The sequence below is a fragment of the Sarcophilus harrisii genome, chromosome 1 (genome assembly GCF_902635505.1).
Source record: "Sarcophilus harrisii chromosome 1, mSarHar1.11, whole genome shotgun sequence".
NCBI lineage: Eukaryota > Metazoa > Chordata > Mammalia > Dasyuromorphia > Dasyuridae > Sarcophilus > Sarcophilus harrisii.
In genome coordinates this window covers 155,539,192-155,558,283 of record NC_045426.1, presented here as the reverse complement: position 1 = coordinate 155,558,283, position 19,092 = coordinate 155,539,192, and the positions used below count along the sequence as shown (strand labels likewise).

The window sequence follows — 19,092 nt, the reverse complement described above, 5'->3', positions numbered from 1 at the left end:
CCTATTGTGTTGTTCATTTTCCAACTTATCTATTGCAGGACAGATCCTCAGTGGACTTACTAGATATCTTCTCAGATTTCTTGTGGCAGAGATGGATTTAGTTCTCATGCCATTTTGTAGCTCAGAGTTCCGGACTGATTCCTGTGGGGTTATTTGATCAACTTAATTCCTTTCCATGGGCATTTATTGCTTGTTGAATGAATAAATGAATTTTTGCCACACACTATTAGATGCTGGAGATACAAAGACAAAAATGGAATATTTTTTTTTTATTTAATAGCCTTTTATTTACAGGATATATACATGGGTAACTTTACAGCATTAACAATTGCCAAACCTCTTGTTCCAATTTTTCACCTCTTACCCCCCCACCCCCTCCCCTAGATGGCAGGGATGACCAGTAGATGTTAAATATATTAAAATATAAATTAGATACACAATAAGTATACATGACCAAAACGTTATTTTGCTGTACAAAAAGAATCAGACTCTGAAATATTGTACAATTAGCTTGTGAAGGAAATCAAAAATGCAGGTGTGCATAAATATAGGGATTGGGAATTCAATGTAATGGTTTTTAGTCATCTCCCAGAGTTCTTTTTCTGGGCATAGCTAGTTCAGTTCATTACTGCTCCATTAGAAATGATTTGGTTGATCTCGTTGCTGAGGATGGCCTGGTCCATCAGGACTGGTCATCATATAGTATTGTTGTTGAAGTATATAATGATCTCCTGGTCTTGCTCATTTCACTCAGCATCAGTTCGTGTAAGTCTCTCCAGGCCTTTCTGAAATCATCCTGTTGGTCATTTCTTACAGAACAGTAATAAAAAATGGAATATTTTTATCATCCCAGACATTATACTTTATTGGGGGGGGGGAGTGGTATAAGTATACCACTTATATAGGCTAGAAAAAAAATAGAGAGTATTCTTGTGGAGAGGGGGCAGTGAAGTCTTCATGTAGAAAGCTGCCCCTGAGTTAAGATTCTGAGAGGTACAGATAGGAGGGGTTGTATTCCAGGCAAAGACTATGGCTTGTTCAAATGCCCAGAGGTGGAAGATGGAAATGGAGTATTGATTAATTTAAAAGAGTTGAGTTTATTTAAATTTGCTTATTCCCTTGAATTCTACTTTTTACTCCGGTGTAAGACAAGAGTAGAACTTTTATGAATTCAGGGTACCTAACTTAAAAATAACATCAATGAAGATGAGGGAGAAGAGAAAAAAGCTACATTGGAAATGATTAGTTATAATAAAAGCCACAAAGTGACTGGGGTCTAGGAGGAAGAAAAGAGTGGGAATGAGCAAGAAGAAGGGGAATATGGGAGAGGAGGAAAGGAAGAAGGGGAAAGGAAGAGGAATAAAGAGGTGCATTTATATTGAAAAATAGAGCATAAACTGAAGTGCCACAAAGGGGGGAAAAAAAGGACAGTTTTACTTAATTGTCCCTTTGGCCTTTTGTTATGAGCCAGAACTTGAAACAAGGTGATAACTCAATGGAATTGATGGAAACAATGCTTGTGTGCTTGGGTTTGCACCTTTAAGAATTCACACATTAGAGCTCACACCTTTGAGAGGTCACACATTAGAGCTCACACATTGGAGTTCACAAGTACAGGAGATACACAAAGTTAACTTTGTAACTTTGTGAATTCACACCTCCCATAATCCCACTCTCAGAGGAGTCAACCTTTGAGAGAGCATAAAAACAACTGAGCCTTTGAGGAATCATTACCATTGGCTGGGCCTTTGACCTTCCATGTGACTCCTCCCCAGGGTTTTGTTCTTCTCTTACCTGGCATAGTTAGGGGAAGGGGTATTCCTCTTTATCCAAATGAGACTTCACCTAAAACCACCAAGCTCATATCTACTTACTGATGCTTTTCCTTGTTCAAAAGGTCCCCAAAGGACCAGTCTTTCTATCCTATCCCATCCTATGTGAAGTTGCAGGAAGTTTTCCCCAAATATAATTTTGATTGCTTCTCCCAGAATGGTTTCCAATAGCCTCTAAAAGAACCAGTTCCTCTAGCATGTGCTTCAAGATCCTCTCCCCCTTGCCTATCCCATATATTTTTTTTTCCTCCCAGCTGGATGCTGCTCTAGCCAATCACACCTACTCAGACTATGTCTACATGATGCTGTGGCATCTGGTCAATCCAGTCAAATATTCAGTTAATCATCGAGATGTTTTGTCTACATAAGGCCAAACATCTGGATTGGCTGAATATTTTACTATACTGACTAAATTTAAAAAATAAAAAGGACTGAATCTACCAGATGTTTTGGCATTATGTAGTCACAGCTTTACTATCTTCCGTATATGACTTCATAGTTTGTCTTGATGCACAGCATTCTCCCCACCTGGAGAAGCCTCCCTCCTCCTCTATTTCATACCCTATTCCTTCCTCCCTTCTACTGTCTATTTAGAATGCCTCTGTCCTAGATGAACATTACTGGGGTCTGATCATCTCTTCTGCTTTGTTAGTCAATTTTATTCATGCAATTATTTACAGCTTTTATTACTATTTTTACATTTTATGAGGTTCTTTTTATGTCTCTATGCTTTTTTTCCCTCACATGCACTGCTATTGTCAGGAATTAGATGTTATGAATTAACACCTGCAGTAAATTGTACCTATTTATTTCACCTGACCCTTAGGAGGTAGGTAGTGTAAATGCCCATGGCCCAACGTGGGCAGCTGAATGAGGTATGATAGATTCCACTTGTGATCACCTGAGCTTTTAATGTTGGCTGGAGTGGGGGAGGAGAAGTACTTGTAGTAAGATTGAACTGAGCTATACACTTGGTTAACTCCCTGGTCCCTCATACATTTTAAATTCCTGAAATTCAAAGTCTTGAATATGTGCCTTAAAACTCACTTGTCACAGTTCAGTCCTGGGATCTCAGGGCTTTGTGGACATCCAGGTGCAATCCCAGCCTGGATTTTCAATTCTCATCTCAAGTTGACTCTGCCTGCTTGGTGCTAGGCAGGGATTACTCTTTTCTTACAGGGCATGGTAGATAGGAAAGATATTCCCATTTAGCAGAGTAGAAAATTAGGGCAGAGAGATTAAATTGAAGTACAGAGACAAGAAAGGGTAGAAAGCAAATGGGTTCTAGACTTACCTTTCATGATCATTTGCTATGTGATTCAGATGCTTAACCTCGTTGGGCCCCAGTCTCCTAACTGGCACCACTCTGACAGTCTTTAAAAGTTGCTGTGGCTGAAGTATTTACAACCTATAGACAAACTACTAATGAACATTTTTAACAGAGGTAGGCAGGTCTTCAGATGACAGGTATCTGTCTATTACCAGGATAGCATTCCAGGCCTTTTGAGCTTGGTACAACTTACCAGGGCTCATGCTCTGTTGCTGCTGTTCATCCTTCATTTTCGAAGAATAACAATATCATGGGATGATGTCTTGACTTACTCATGAATTGGCTTTAAGTGAGGCAGATTTGTGCATGCAAAGTTGCCAGTCTCACTCTCTCCCAGGGTTATTCAAGTCCAGTGGCAAGATAAAAGTCAATATGACTGAAGCTGATCTGGGGATGCAATGTCAACCAGTTGTCTTTCACATCTGATTCTATGCACTCCAACCTGGCTGCTTCAGCCACCTTTAGGGCCTGGAACAAATTGTTCTCATTTGTCTGTGTCACAGGGGAAGTCTTCACATGTTTAATGTAGATACCTCTCCTAACTCACTGGTGAGTTTATGGGACCAGTGGGCCCTTTACATCCATCCATTCCTTTTCTTCCATTAAACAAAATTAGCCCCATCATTCAGGTATATATCATCTTTTACCTAGACTACTTCGATAGCCTCCTATTTGACCTCTCTACCTTATCTTTCTGTATTCTAATCCATCTTCTACACTACTGCCATATTGATTTTCAGAAAATGCAGGTGTTATCATTTCATTCCCTTTTTCAATAAATTCCAGTGGTTCTCCATTACTTCAAATAGTGGCAGTTAAATGGTTATTTATTATTATTATTTTTATTTAAATTACCCCTCTGGCAGTCTGGTGAAACCTATGGATCTTTCCAGAACAATAATTTTAAATGCATAAAATAAAATACATAGTATCACAAAGGAACCCAATTATAATGATATAGTTATCAAAACATAAAATAAATTTTATAGATTCCAGAAGTTTTCAAAGATAAAATACAAACTTTTCTGTTTGGCATTTAAAGCTCTTTATACAACAGTTCTCCTATGTAAATTATGGTCTATTCAATCTGCAATTTTTACTGTTCCTCATAATCCTCATTCCTTCTCCAATCTTCACATTTTTGAATTGTCTTTGTCCTAAGTCTAGAATGCACCCCCCCCATTTCTTCCTTTTAGACTTCCTAGCTTTTTTTTCAGGGCTCTCTGGTCAATAGTTGCCTTCTAAGTGAAACCTTGTTCCTTGCCCTGCAAATGATTTCTTAACTACTTTATACCTACATACTTACATAAGTATATACTTATCTATATATCTATATCTATGCATACATACACATATAACCATACATGTGCATATATGCATGCATATGTGTATATTTGAAAGATGTCTTCTCTGGCTAGATCATCAAATATTTAGAAGAAAAGAGCATCTCACTTTTGTCTCTGGATTTCTGGCACCCAGTACAGTTCCTGTACAAATCAGTTACTCAATAAATGCTTGTAATCAATTGATAGTACTATAAAATATCAGGACATAAATATATTAAATGAAAGATCCCAAATGTTCTTTATCCAACGTCTTTCCCAACAATTAGGTAGAATACTTATGGACAAAAGCATAGAAAACTATCATTTGTTAGGCTGTTTATATTATCTTCATTTGGTTTAATCATTTAGTAAAATAACCATTTATGAACCACACAAAAAAGCTTTTTTTTTTTTTTTTTTTAAATAAATACATTTTGAGGACTCATAACAAAACAGGCAACCTTATTAATGGTGAAAAAGTCTTGGTGATTTTTGGTAAAGGTTCTCAATCCTAAGATTATCCTAACATTAATAAAAGGCTAGAAGGTTTATTTAGAGTGTTTGAAATGAGGACAGTTCCTCAAACAGTGAAACCAAGCCAATCCAGAGGACCATCAGTCAAATAGGTGGCTTTCAAAAAAAAGATTTTTTTGTGGATCAGGTAAAATGAGTTAATATCATGATCTAATCTAAAAGGGAAAAAAACGTTAAAAGAATAATATTGAGCAGATGTGGAAGAGAGAGACCAGACTGCTGTCTGCATTTAATTACCTAGAGAGAAGATTGTCTTCCAGTCTTCTCTCCAGGTAAGAATCTCTCTCTTTTCTTTTCTTTTCTCAAATATATTCTGTATTTGGTTATTTACAAGCAGTAACTAAAGGAAATGGAATTCACATTTGTAGGCTCTTTTTCCCTATGAGGTCTAGTTGCTTCTTACAGCATGAATCTATGATGAATTATAGCAAAAAGAAAAAGCAGAAACAAACATAAGCCAAGGAGTTAAGGAAAATGAAATCAACAGAGGATTGGATATGTTGAACTGGCTACAAAAATGGATAAATGTAGTTGCTGGGGCTGTTCCACATCATTCTTTAAAATACGAGAGGACTTAAGAATAATTACATATAATAAGTATGTATGTAAGCAAGGTGATTTATCTCATTAGGTATGTGATGCTGGCAGAAGGTTAAGTTCTCCCAAATCTTTCAGCAAGTTGATGGCATACATCTTTAAGGCCAACAAAAGACACTCTATAAACATTCAAAATAGTTACAAAAAAAGAACTATGAATAGTTCTTAAAAGTTAACTGTAGAATTCATTAAGTAAAAATATTATTACAAGTATATTTATTTTTAAAAATATGAAATGTTAACAAATGCAAACTAAACAGATAAACAAAATTGGAATATGACAATTCCAAATGCTTACTCTCCAGAATGTTTTCCAGAGTATTATAAAAGACTGGGGACTGAAATCAATATCTAAAGAATCTTTATGGAACATATATAGAAATTGTCATAGATTTAATTTTATCCCAGCATTGTTTTGGTGAGCCCAACAAGCACTTATTAGAAAGTCTTCTTCAAAAATTTAAGGTTTTTTTTTAGGTCTTTATTTCATTAAAGCATTGAAAAAAAAAAAAAGGAATCAAGGAGATGGAATATGTGCTCAAGAGAGGAAAAGCATCCCCTGCTTTCTAGTAAGCAAAAATGGTACCAGCAGATAAAAGTCAAGCAGGCATGGGAACAGATTCAAAGAACAGAAACCACAGACTTGCTTTTTTATGAATGACAGTGTTTGGGAATGTGACCCCTCTTAACCTCTCCACACCCCGATGTAGGAGTTGCTTCGACCCAGACAAGAACAGCAACAAGTTTCTACAGGAACTCACTTCACACCTCGGTTTTCTTTCTTGTTATCTTGGAGATTACAAAGCACATTTCGGCAGTATTCTGCATTCATCTAACCTTTGCCACAGAGACCACATTAATATAGTGAGACAGGTTTATGTACCTCACACTTCAGACCCTATCAGGAAACTTGGTAGTGGCAGTTGGATAAGGACATCATACCTTACTGAACTTGTTCTAAAAACAACAGCAGCCAAACCACTCATCTTCTCACACTTTGGAATGACCTTGGCCTATGGGGAGCCCCATTTTTAAATGCAGCCGTATGTGCTACTGTAGGTGCAGTCTCTGTGACATCTTGATGAGCTAAGGGGCATGCCACATATTTTAATAATGCTCTTAGAAATTCTAGCTCCATCTACATGTACTCTAAATATCTATGGAGAAGAGGAGAAAGCAAGGCGCAGTGCTTAACTTTAACTGCATAGTTGCTTTTAGCAAGCAGAATGATGGCTTAGCTAGAAAAAAAAAATCTTAGTAGTCTCCTCCCATATTCTCTAGAATAGCAATTAAATCAGACATTCAAGTAATATAATCAGAAGAAGCATTTTAGTCATACTACAGAATAAAAGCCTCTGAACCAAAATGAAAAAGAAGAAAAATAAACCTTAAGTAAACATAAAATTAGTTTTACTTATGAAATTCAAGAAAGAATTTCCTGATATAATAATTCTCATTTTTCTCTTTGAAATTGCTTTTTAAAATAATTCACAATGTTCTAAGAAATTTTTTTGAGGTCAGTGCTCCCATTCAAACTGGAGGCTCTTAAGGCATTCTAAAGAAAACTCATTGTGGCCTAAACATGCTGCTCCTATCTCACTTCCAAGGATTTTTACACAAGTACAGTTTGCACAGTGAAAGGAATTTAACCCCAACTTCAAATGAGTTTTTAACTGAGTTTTGACAGGGTTGGAACCAATTGATCACTCATTCAGTGCTGACCTTCTCAAACTACATGTTTTCTAGGGTTTTAGACATGGTGCCACTGAATCTCATTGGTGCAGCAATGCTCCCACGTGTAGGTTTGGAACCCCCAAATCATTACATTCAATCATCTCATTAGCTTTTATTAGCTCTCAAAAATCAGCATATACGGCTAGAGACACTTAGGAAGGCTTTCTTTGGATTTTATTTCTGAGGTTATCTCAACTTTTGGGGTTGAAAAGACAAAATTCAATTGGTATATCGTATAAGTGGTTACATGCAGACAGGAATAAAAACTATTTGAATTCAGAATCGGTCATATAAAATGCCATTAGAAAAACATCATGGAACGTGGACTACCCAGTATCATCCAAATCATTTACTTACTTCATTGTGTAATTCATAAAAAGATAATTGTGTCTCAAAACCAGACAACAAGTTCATAAAATATTTCTTTTTACACTCTTAAGTGATGCTTTCAGGAACAATGGCTTTTTATAAGGCCACTTAGATTGCCATCACTTTTTCAGTGAATTTTGGTGAACAATACTTTCTTTTTATCTTCTTTCTTTTTTCTCCCGCATGATCTTTTTGCTTTCTTCTCTTCTTCTCTTATTCACTGGATTCCGGGGATCATAGATTTCAAAAGTATCTTCATCCTGCATGCTTGCATCTTTTACCTTTCTGCTTTTATCCTCAAACTGAAGCACATGGGACATCCTACAGAGAAAGAGAGATGGTTCAATGATTTTGGCATGACAGAATTGAAGCCTGAAATTCTACACTACACTATCCTTGGCGTAACACACTGCAACTATACTGGCACAGAATACAAGGATGGGCTTATTGTTTACTGGTGCTTTATACCACATGGCAACCGACTTCTCTGAAAACACTTAAATTTAAAAAATATGTCTGGAGCTTGTTCCCTGGTTTTTATTTCTAGCACTGACCCCCTTTGCCTTATTTTTCATTTGAGGCACCTTCCCTGCTGGAAAAACAAAACAAAACAAAACAAAGCCCTCCCACCCTGGAAATGAAACCATCCACTGTCCTGTTTTAAGAACTTCCTTTAAAGGCTGCATTCAAGCACATGTGCTCTGTCCACATCAGAGCCTTCTCTTTCAATAGTTAATTGGGTCAGAGGTAGGGAATGTACTATAAAAATTCAAAACTGATGCCCAAATTTAAGAACTGGGCAATACAGGCTATATTATGACTTCCTTTTAAGGGGAAATAAAATTTTCTCTTGTAAAAGGAGACTAATTTATGTCCTGGCAATGCTTTCTGGGATGATTTCCTCTTCTTAGCATCAACTAAAGCAAATTCAATGATCCTGATATTTTTCTACTTTATCAAATTCTAACTGGCTTAAGGCATCAACACGTGCTTGAGTTAGAAGTACTTATAAGCTGGCTATACTTAGCAGCAGGGAGGTCTGCAAGGGCTCAGCTTGCTCCCATTAGAAAGTGTCAGTGCTCTAGAAGCTAATGGGAAAGAAGTCAAAGGTGTTTTATATATATAAAAGTTGTTTTTTTTTTTTTTTTTGGGGGGGGAAGGAGGTAGGTCTCCCTATCTTGTCTAAACTGAAATTGTAATAATCACTTCATAGGCTAATCCTACTGCTGACTGGCACAGAAGCTTTGGCTATTCTGTTTCTGACCTTTGTTAATAAGTTTCTGCCTTTGTAGACAGCCTGGTAGCTCCAGGAGAGCTCATCATATTGATATCATAAAGTAGAAAACCATCTGATTGTCCCAGAGCAGCTCAGAACTTCTGCTGTAAAGAGATTTGTTAGCTTTAGCCTCCTTAGGAACAGGAATTACAGGTGTGAGCTACAATGCCAGGCCCAAGGGAACAAATTTGAGGGCAGTAAAACAAACATTACCAAATATAGAACTTTTAAGATGTTTTCATTAGTTACTTAAATGATGGTTTTTACATGTACTTTTACAAGACACAAGAATCTGGGATAGAGGTGGTCTAACCTTGTATTTTCTTTCATTTTCAATAATAGCTTTTTATTTTCAAAATTCATGCAAAGATAGTTTTCAACTTTCACCCTTGCAAAATCTTGTGTTCCATATTTTTCTCCCTCCCTCTCTCCCCTCCTTCTCTTTTAGCCATACAGAAAGTAATCCAATATAAGTTAAATATGTGCAATTCTTCTAAACATATTTCTATATTTATCATGCTGAACAAGAAAAATCAGATCAAAAAGGACAAAAAATCAAAGGAAAAAAACCAAGCAACAGCAAGAAAGGTGAAAATACTATACTGTGATCCACATTCAATCCCCTTAGCCCTCTATCCGAAGCAGATAGCTGTCCTCAAAGCAGTTAGCTCTCCTCATCACAACTCATGAATCGCCTCTTTCTATCCTTATATATTTCAAAACTACCTGTAAGATTACTACACTCATCGCTCCCTTTGTGACTTTTCAGATAGACTCTTCCAGCTATATTTTATATTAATCCTACCTTTCATCTCTCAAAGAAAAGAGGCTGTCTTGTTGATAGTATAGCTGACACCATAGAAAACAATTTTATTTGGAAATACTCATAATGCTAATTAAATTTTGACATCCTAGTCAAAATCACTACCAAATCTTGACTCACTACCATGATGGACAGATAAGCCCATAAGGTCCAGGAATAATGCACCTCCTCCACCTGCCCCAAACCATTAAACCTGCTTCCAACCCTGCTGCCACAGCCACTGTCCAAGGGAGTAACCCTTGTGGATATTCAGCAATTTAATACAATTCAATATACATTTATTAAGCATCTACTATGAGACCAGGCAACTATATCTGCAGGTAATACAGGCCTCCACCTCCCCAAAAATCATATTGCTGAAGATGAGAAAGTTCTAACTCACCAAGATTCATGATATTGTCAAATGGCTCAATGTCAAAAACAGACATGATTTTATCAATGGAAATGACATCAAAGAAGGTGCATTAGCATCTACTTTGTCAGTGTACTCTAAGAATGATACTTTTTTATCTACCATACAACTGAGGCTACCTATAATGCTGTTTCCCATATTAGAATGTGAGTTCCTTGAGAGTAGTATTTCTTGCTTTTTTAATTTGTATTTCTAGTGCATTGTTTACAATAAGCAATTAATGTGCTTTTTCACTTATTCATTCATGGTTGAGATTTGCTTGCTTTTATTTAAAGATTCATTTAGTTCTGAGGATGCTGGCTTCCTGCAATTCACAGCTTTACATTTCCTGTATCTTGTATTTGTTTCTCATATTCAAATGGATCAAGGATCTCTTTGATGTGTATGTTCCCTCTAATGATGCAGATTTCAATTCATTGATGTCTGTTCATTTTGGCAACATTGTCCATGTTTTTCTGTGAAACGATTTCTCAGAAATCTTTGGTAAATGCCCCATCTTTTTAGTATGAAGTTTCCAGGTTGCAGAGATGGCCAGTACTTCATCAAGGGCCCTCCAATCCTGACCTCAGATAAAAATCTTGACTCCAAAGGTCCTCAAGATTCAGGGTTGTTTACCCTGATGCTGATAAATTTTTTCAAGCATCTTTGAGCACAAGAGGCAATCTAAGCCAAAGCCAAAGTTAAGGAGAGAATTTTGGTTAAAGATCAGGATAGGCTTTGTTTGCACTGATATGAGCAAGTAAGGTCTGAGTCAGACTTGAAGGATCTGAAATAAAAGAAATGAAGACAAGGCTCTGCCCAGCCTTCTTGAGACCCTTTAAGTTCAAGGCAAACAGCTTTCTCTCAGGGTATGGTTACATATAAGACCTTGGAGGACTTCTTAAAAGGCAACATATCATGGAGAACTTTGGTCAATGCATCTCCTTCTGAGCTAGAACCTATTACTTTCCATCTCCCATAAATTTCTGTCTTTCTATTGCTTGAGCTTATTCCTTTGATATGATCTTGATATCAACTTCCACTATACCTAAGTTCCTATTCAAATTTCTTTCAGGAACTCAGCTATAATTCCTATACCCTGGCCACACTTCCACATGACAATCAACACTGCCTGCTTGATTGAGCCTCCTCTGTGCTTTGGTGGGCAATTTTCAGAATAAGCTCCTGGATTCAGCCTAGGTGATGTTAATAAGAGACTGTGACAATTTTAGAGAATGCTTTAGCCACCATGTCACTCTGAAGGAGATAGCTGCTATACCCTGCCTCTTTAGAAGGCATCCCTGGTTGCCCAGGATAAAGAAAACCTTATTTTCCTCATTGCATTCATATAATTTGGTGTTACTTTTAGGATTAAAGAGAGACAAGCAATATCCTAATTTATTATTTTCCCTAATTTTCTATTTCCCCAGTACTTAAAAATCTTTTCCCCAACCCCCTCAAAAGCTCAAAAAGTTTTACTTTACTAGTAATTTACACCAGGGAACTGCCATATTAAAAAAAGTATTGAGTGTATCAATTAAATGTAAAATAAGACATTCCTCAAGATATGGAATAGCATCTCACATTTATTGGATTTAGCTGGCTCCTGAACAAAACAAGAAATCTAGAAACACCAATAGCAGCACAAGGTCTACAAGGGGAAAAAAGATTTTCTTATACTACTTATACAAAATACACACTCCTAAATTAAAGTAGCCTTCTTTTTCAACTATTGTTTCATACATGGCTACACGAAATGTATCCAACATTTTGATTAATAACAAATCTAAGCCCAGAGGAAAGTGGGGGCTATCATCTTACAGACTACTTCAGGTTTAATATCATAATGCTTAGTATGGATGGTTACTCTGTAATAATATTTAATCTTTTCCTTAATAAAAAGAAAAGCATGATCAAAATGGCTTCGTGTGTTTATCTTTCAACATGTTTGGGTCACTTCATTTTAAAAAGCCAAAACAAAATTGCTATTGTGATTTTCAGCATAATAAACTCGTGCTCTGTAAGCCTTTATAAATCACAGACATAATGAATTGAAAGCACGCCCACATTTTACAATCTCCTAGGAGAATACACAGGCAGGCTGGCTACAGAAACTTGTTCTCATACATAAAGGTCTGGTAGTTTACAGTCTTATATGTACCAATAACTCAATGCTACCCATATGGGGCTTGAAATGGCTGATCTAAAAACTGGTCCAACCATAGCAATTAACCCTTTTGAGACTGATATGTACAAAACAATCTTTTGTATCCGAAAATATTAAGTACTACTTCTAACAGTGAACAATTTATTTAACATGTGGCCTGCTGTTTTTTTTTTTTTTTTTTTTTTTTTTGTTTTGTTTTACTAAAAAAAAAACAACACAAAATCCAAACCCCAGAACTTGGGTGCATCTTTCAAATTCAGCACCAAAAAAATAGACATTACATTCCCTTAAAATATTTTAAAGCTCTTATTTCTCTTTATCTTATTTCTTTAGCAGAGACTACCTTTATAAATCATTGTGTCAGAAAAGATTCATCTCTGTGAGGTCAATACTGATGATGAGCCTATCTAAAAAATTCTATGTCTTACTGAGCTTGTCCTCTGAACTCTCCCAGCCTGGAAGGGCCTGTCATGAGCGGCACTCTTCCAGCACAGCCTCTGACTAGCAAGGATTCCAAGTCGACATAATTACTATGACAATAGAGTGGAGGCATCTTTGAACATTTCAACATTCAAAAACAAAAGGAAAAACACTGACAGAGGAAGATAAGTTGTATGACTCTGTGTTCTTTTTTAAACTTGTTCTATATCCTATGATATAGGCACAATTCACAACAGAGATATTTTTTGCATTTTACTTTTAGTTTACTGTCACTCTTAAAAAATAAAAACTGTGTCTAAAAAACAAATAAATAAACACAAACAACCTTTGTTTCCAGAGCATGCTTATAAACAACATTCTGATGACTCTTTACATTTCTAAGTTTTGACTATCAGAATGTCACTTGTTAGGTAAAACCTCATGAACTTTTCTTTTTTGAACACTGTTTACATTGCTTTTCTTTACTATTGATTGTGAAATTTTGGTCCTCCCTTTTCTAAAAATCCCCCAAACATTTGCAGTACCTGAAAGAATTAGAAAGCATTAGAACTAAAAGGTCCTTTAGAAACAAGTTACTTGAACAAGTTCATTTTCCTCATGCAGAAACGGAGATCTATCAAGATTTATGTGGGTTGTTTAGGTCACATAATTAGAATCTAGGCATTTGGATGTCCAGTGAAGTACTGTTTTTTAATTCTGACTTAACAAACCCCCCAGATCTTAAGAAATTTAAGGGCTGGGGACCCCAGTCTAGAAAATATATTGTATTCTTAGTGGAACACCAAATGGCATTAGAACAGAGAAGGCTATAATTGTTTTCATCCTCTTTATACAACATTGACAGTAGGACTGGAGCCACATTGTTACACATTAGTCAAAATGTTAAACCTGCACCATGCTATCTTGGCTCATATCTGAATTTCCTCAATTGAAATGGCATTAAGGCAGCTGGGAAGGAAATGATCCACACTGGTTGGTATGATGAGTTGATGCTAGTCTACCTCCCGTATCCAGGTTTTTATCAGTCTCATATCCAGGTTTTTACCACTGCTGTCCTGCATTCCTTGAAGGTACCCTGTTTTCAGGTCTCCTTTAGAAACCCTTTGCTACTTCAAAGCTCACCACATCTTCTGGAGTTCCACATCTTCTATGAGGTTTTTCTTGATCTTCTCAGATGGGGGTATCTCCCCCACTCCTAAATTAACTTTATATATGTTCACATTGCTCCCCCCAATAGAACATAGGTTCTGTAAAAATTAGGGATGTTAAATTTTTTGCCCCGGCATGAGGCCTGAAGGTGATCACTTAATGCTTGTTGACTAGATAATCACTGCAGCCTCAAGCTCTTTCTTTTCGAGACCCAGGCAGTTATTTGTCAAAATCTCATACTTTCATAACCTTGCTTGGTGTGGACCTCTCATTTCCTCTTTGGCTCTCAAACTTAGATATCACTTTGTCGCTTGGCCATGAGACAGATTATAGATTTTGATTTCTACAGTGGCTCTTCCTATAATACTTTATGTGAATACTTTGTCTAGTGCTGTAGACGATAACCCATATCTTCTCATCCTTTGTGATTCTTAATGCAGCCTGTGAAGCTGAAATGCAACAAAGTATGGGTCAGTTCTCTGCTGCTTGTACTAATTTTGGCCTAACAATTAATACCAAAAAAACAGGCTCCTATCAGCCAGCAGTGCACCATCCATGTGTGGAACCATCAGTTCCAGCAAATGATGAAGTTTTGAATACTGTGGATAAGTTCTCCTACCATGGCAGTATATTTTCCAGGAATGTACACAATGATAATAAGATTGACATACACATTGCCAGAGCTGGCTCAGTGTTTGGGAGACTCCAAAGGAAAGTGTGGGAGAGGAGAGGAATTAGACCAACTACCAAACTGTAGGTCTACAGAGCCATTTTGCATACCTCATTGTTGTATGCCTATGAAACCTGGACAGCGTACCAGCACCATGCCAGGAAACTGAATGATTTTCCTCTGAATTGTTTTAGGAAAATTCTGAAGATTACCTGGCAGGATAAGGTATCAGACATTGAGGTCCTTTCTCCAACTAAACTGCCAAGCATTCAAATTCTTTTACAGAGAACACAACTCTGTTGGGCTGGCCACATTGTTTGAATGCCAAATATATGCTTGCCAAAAAAATTATTTTATGGAGAACTCACACAGGGCAAGAACTCAGAAGGTGGGTCAGAAAAAGTGATGGAAGAATATTCTCAAGGTATTAAGAACTTTAGAATCAAATAAATGACATGGGGAACATTGGAACAGTATCTCCCAGCATGGTGTGCCCTCATCAGAGAAGGTGCTATGCTCCATAAGCAAAGCAGAAAGGAATTAGTCCAGAAGAAAGGTGAGGTGTGCAGTTACAAAAGTCACCCCAAATGTTGGCAGAGCATTTTGAACATTGGTCTGATCAACCACAGTCAGACATCCTGTAACTTGACTTTAACATAGTGATGTCATTTTGGTTCTCTTCAAGAATAAAAGACAAACAACCAATTCTTAATACCTTTCTTCCTCCTCCTCCTCCTCACAATGAGGCATTTCCCCCTATTTACCACCAGGTAATCCAGAACCTGCCCAGATATGAAACTTTAAACTTATGCCTCCACATTTCTAGGATCCGTGCTTTCACCATCATTCTGTGTACTCTTATTCACTGAACAGATGGCCTCTGTAAGTAGTCACAGTAAAAAAAAAAAAAAAAAAAAAAAAAAAAAATTTATTACTCGATGGACAACTTTCCGGTGATGAACTTTTTTGAAGTCAGTGAGGCTACCAATTGAATGATGCTTTGTTAACCAAGCCCATTCCAAGTCTCCAGTTTAACAGGACTTGTCAGAACATGTGTTTTCTTGTATGTGGGTGATAGGGATGAGGGGGTGGTGTTATCTCCATATCATGATAAGACAGGACTTTGGTGAAGGTGACTTGACTTATCAATGCTCTTCTAAATGAAAGAAGCTAATTGTCTTTTAACTCAATCCATAATCTTCCTGACCTCTTGGCAGCTTGACAGGAACAATCACTTTTTCTTCCTGGATATACAAAATAGATGAATGGCCTCAAGAGGTCCTCTCAAAAAAGTTTTTAGGAAAAAATAAAATTGGCTCTTTCACACTGAGTAGAGGGATGATATCGAAAGAGGAGAAAATGAAGGGAAGAGAAGAACTGAGGAAGAGAGGTAAAGAAGAAAAAGATTAGGACTAAGGACAACTAAGGACTGATAAAAATAGAGATAAGAGGAAATATCAAACTCAGAGCTGGGAAAAAATGGAGAAAGGTAGAGACATTGATATGAAATTTTAAAATGTTTGAAAAAATAAACAAAGGCTAAAAAATGAAGCTTAAGGTAAATCAAAAAGGAAAAGAGAAGGGAAACCAGGAATAACAAGTGAATTTCTTTTACTGTTCACCAGAAAAAAGGACAAAACAGTTTTTTGTCCTAAATTTTGAAAAGAGGTTAATATGCACTTTCATTTAGGGATATTAAATGCCAATTCTCAAAAAATTTTCTTTTCTCTCCACTCTTTTTAGATCACATAGAAATATTTAATTAGGCTATTTGATAATCAAGAAATAAATTATACATAACACTTAAAAATGTTTAAGTACACTTATAAAGAAACACAGAAGGAGGTATACCACTAATTTAATTATCATTGATGTTTTTATTATTAGGATAGTGGCATCCCTTATTTTGGGTCAATCCTTTGATTTTAAAAAGACACCTTTCTTGTTCTGTCTCTAGCCTTCAACAAAGTTAAACTGCCTTCTAATCTACCCTAAACTTTTCACTTTCTGAATCGATATTTGGTGTCCTTTGGTCAGTACACTTGATCCATGATTATAGGGACATAGGATTTAGAGATGGCAGGGGTCTCAAAGTAGTCATCTAGCCAAGAGCTTCTTTTTTTTTAAATTAAAGCTTTTTATTTTTCAAAACAGATGCATAAGGATGATTTCAGAAAGGCCTGGAGAGACTTAACATGAACTGATGCTGAGTGAAATGAGCAGGACCAGGAGATCATTATGTACTTCAACAACAATACTATATGATGATCAATTCTGATGGACATGGCCATCTTCAACAATGAGACGAATCAAATCAGTTCCAATAGAGCAATAATGAATTGAACCAGCTAGACCCAGCAAAAGAACTCTGGGAGATGACTATGAACCACTACATAGAATTCCCAATCCCTCTATTTTTGTCTGCCTGCATTTTTGATTTCCTTCACAGGCTAATTGTACACTATTTCAAAGTCTGATTCTTTTTGTACAGCAAAATAACTATTTGGACATGTATGCATATATTGTATTTAATTTATACTTTAACATATTTAACATGTATTGGTTAACCTGCCATCTGGGAGAAGGGGTGGAGGGAAGGAGGGGAAAAGTTGGAACAAAAGGTTTTGCAATTGTCAATGCTGAAAAATTACCAATACATATATCTTGTAAATAAAAAACTATAATAATTAAAAAAAACATATGCATAGATAATTCTTCAAAATTAGCCCTTGCAAAACTTTGTGTTCCAATCCCCCCCCCCCTCTATATGGTAGAAATATATGTTAAATTCCAATATATGCATAAATTACAATTATCTTGCTGTAAAAGAAAAATCAAATCAAACCAAAAAAGAATGAAGAAAATAAAATGCAAGCAAACAAAAAGAGTGAGAATGCTATGTTGTGAATCACACTCAATTCTCACAGTCCTTTTTCTGGGTGTAGATGGCTTTTTTGATCACAAGATCACTGGAACTGGCATCAGTCATCTCATTGCCAAAGAGAGCCACGTCCAACAGAATTGATCATCACATAATATTCTTGTTGTTGTACAATACATCTCCTGGTTCTGCTCATTTCATTTAGCATCAGTTAGCATTCATACAATGATCTCCTGGTTCTGCTCATTTCATTTAGCATCAGTTATTCAGCCATTCTCCAATTGATGGGCATCTATTCAGTTTCCAGTTTCCGGTCACTTGGGATATAAGCCCAGTAGAAACGTTGCTGGATCAGAGGGTATGTACAGTTTGATAACTTTCTGAGCATAGTTCCAAAATTGTTCTCCAGCCACCAACAATGTATTAGTGTCTCAGTTTTCCCACATTCCCTCCAACATTTGTCATTATCTTTTTGTGTCAACTAGGCAAGAGCTTGTTAAAAGTTTTTCCACTTGAGACCTCTTTTTGCTTGAGAAATTTTTACATGACTCCAGGTACATAGGTATAAAAAATAGGTATATAAATCAAACATTTACTGATAATAATTCATAATTTTACAACCCCCAATTCAGTCACAAGACCCCATGTAGGGTCATGACCCCCGATTTAAGAAGCTTTGATCTAGTCCATGAAGACACAGCTCAAAGGTTTCAAATAGAATTCAAATCCAAATATAGTGACATTGTGTCTTAAGGGAACTTAGGTTCCAAAGGTAAGGGACACAAATAGTTAAAATTACCCTCTTTCTAAAGTAAATATACAAGATGAACTGCCTCTGCATGTTGGTAAGGGAAGATGGCAAATAGATCTGGGACATTCAGAATTAGAGTCCAAGAAGTTTGGTACCAGCTATAGCTCTATCTCTCTATCCTATCCATTTTCATCTGCCTTGAACTTTATTGGGATATCTCCTACTCTTTTTGTGGTCTTATGCTTCTTTGTTGAAATGACAAATGAAGTTACTCGCACTATTTAAATTTTTTTTCTCTCTGAATGGAATTTGCACAAATCAAATGACAGATGATACCAATCCACTTTATTTCCTGACTCTAGAATTCAACACTTTGCATTCTACTGCAGTTGGGTTTTCTCATTTGTAAAATGGGAGATATATACTACCTCTAAGAACTAATTTAAAGGTCACATGAGATATTACATCTAAAATACATTACAAATTTTAAAATGCTAAGAGTTGTCAGTTATTATTATGATTATTATTAATGTAGTACTTTTGGTGCAGTGGATAGAGCACTGGGCTTGGAGTTAGGAAGATCTGAGTTTAAATCTAGCCTTAGGCACTTATTAGTTGTGTGATCCTGGGCAAGCCACTCTTATTTGGCTCAGTTCTTCATCTGGAAAATAGGGATATAATGGAGAAGGAAATAGCAGACCATCCAGTATTTCTACCATGAAAACCCTCAAAAAGGGACCATGAAGAATTGGACATAAAAAACATAGGGTTGGTAGGTGGTAAAATGGACAGAGTGCTGAGACTGAAGGAAGACTCATTTTA

General features: G+C 36.4%; 1 protein-coding gene across 1 annotated transcript in view; it reads right to left on the bottom strand.

Moving 5' to 3' along the window:
• Positions 1–7,495: 7,495 nt before the first annotated feature.
• Positions 7,496–19,092, bottom strand: part of CWC27 (CWC27 spliceosome associated cyclophilin) — a 286,067-nt gene continuing 274,470 nt past the window's right edge. Inside the window, exon 14 of the mRNA XM_012541061.3 lies at positions 7,496–8,042. Coding sequence (XP_012396515.2) covers positions 7,880–8,042 — 163 coding nt within the window. The 3' untranslated portion in view covers positions 7,496–7,879. The remainder of the gene's footprint in view (positions 8,043–19,092) is intronic.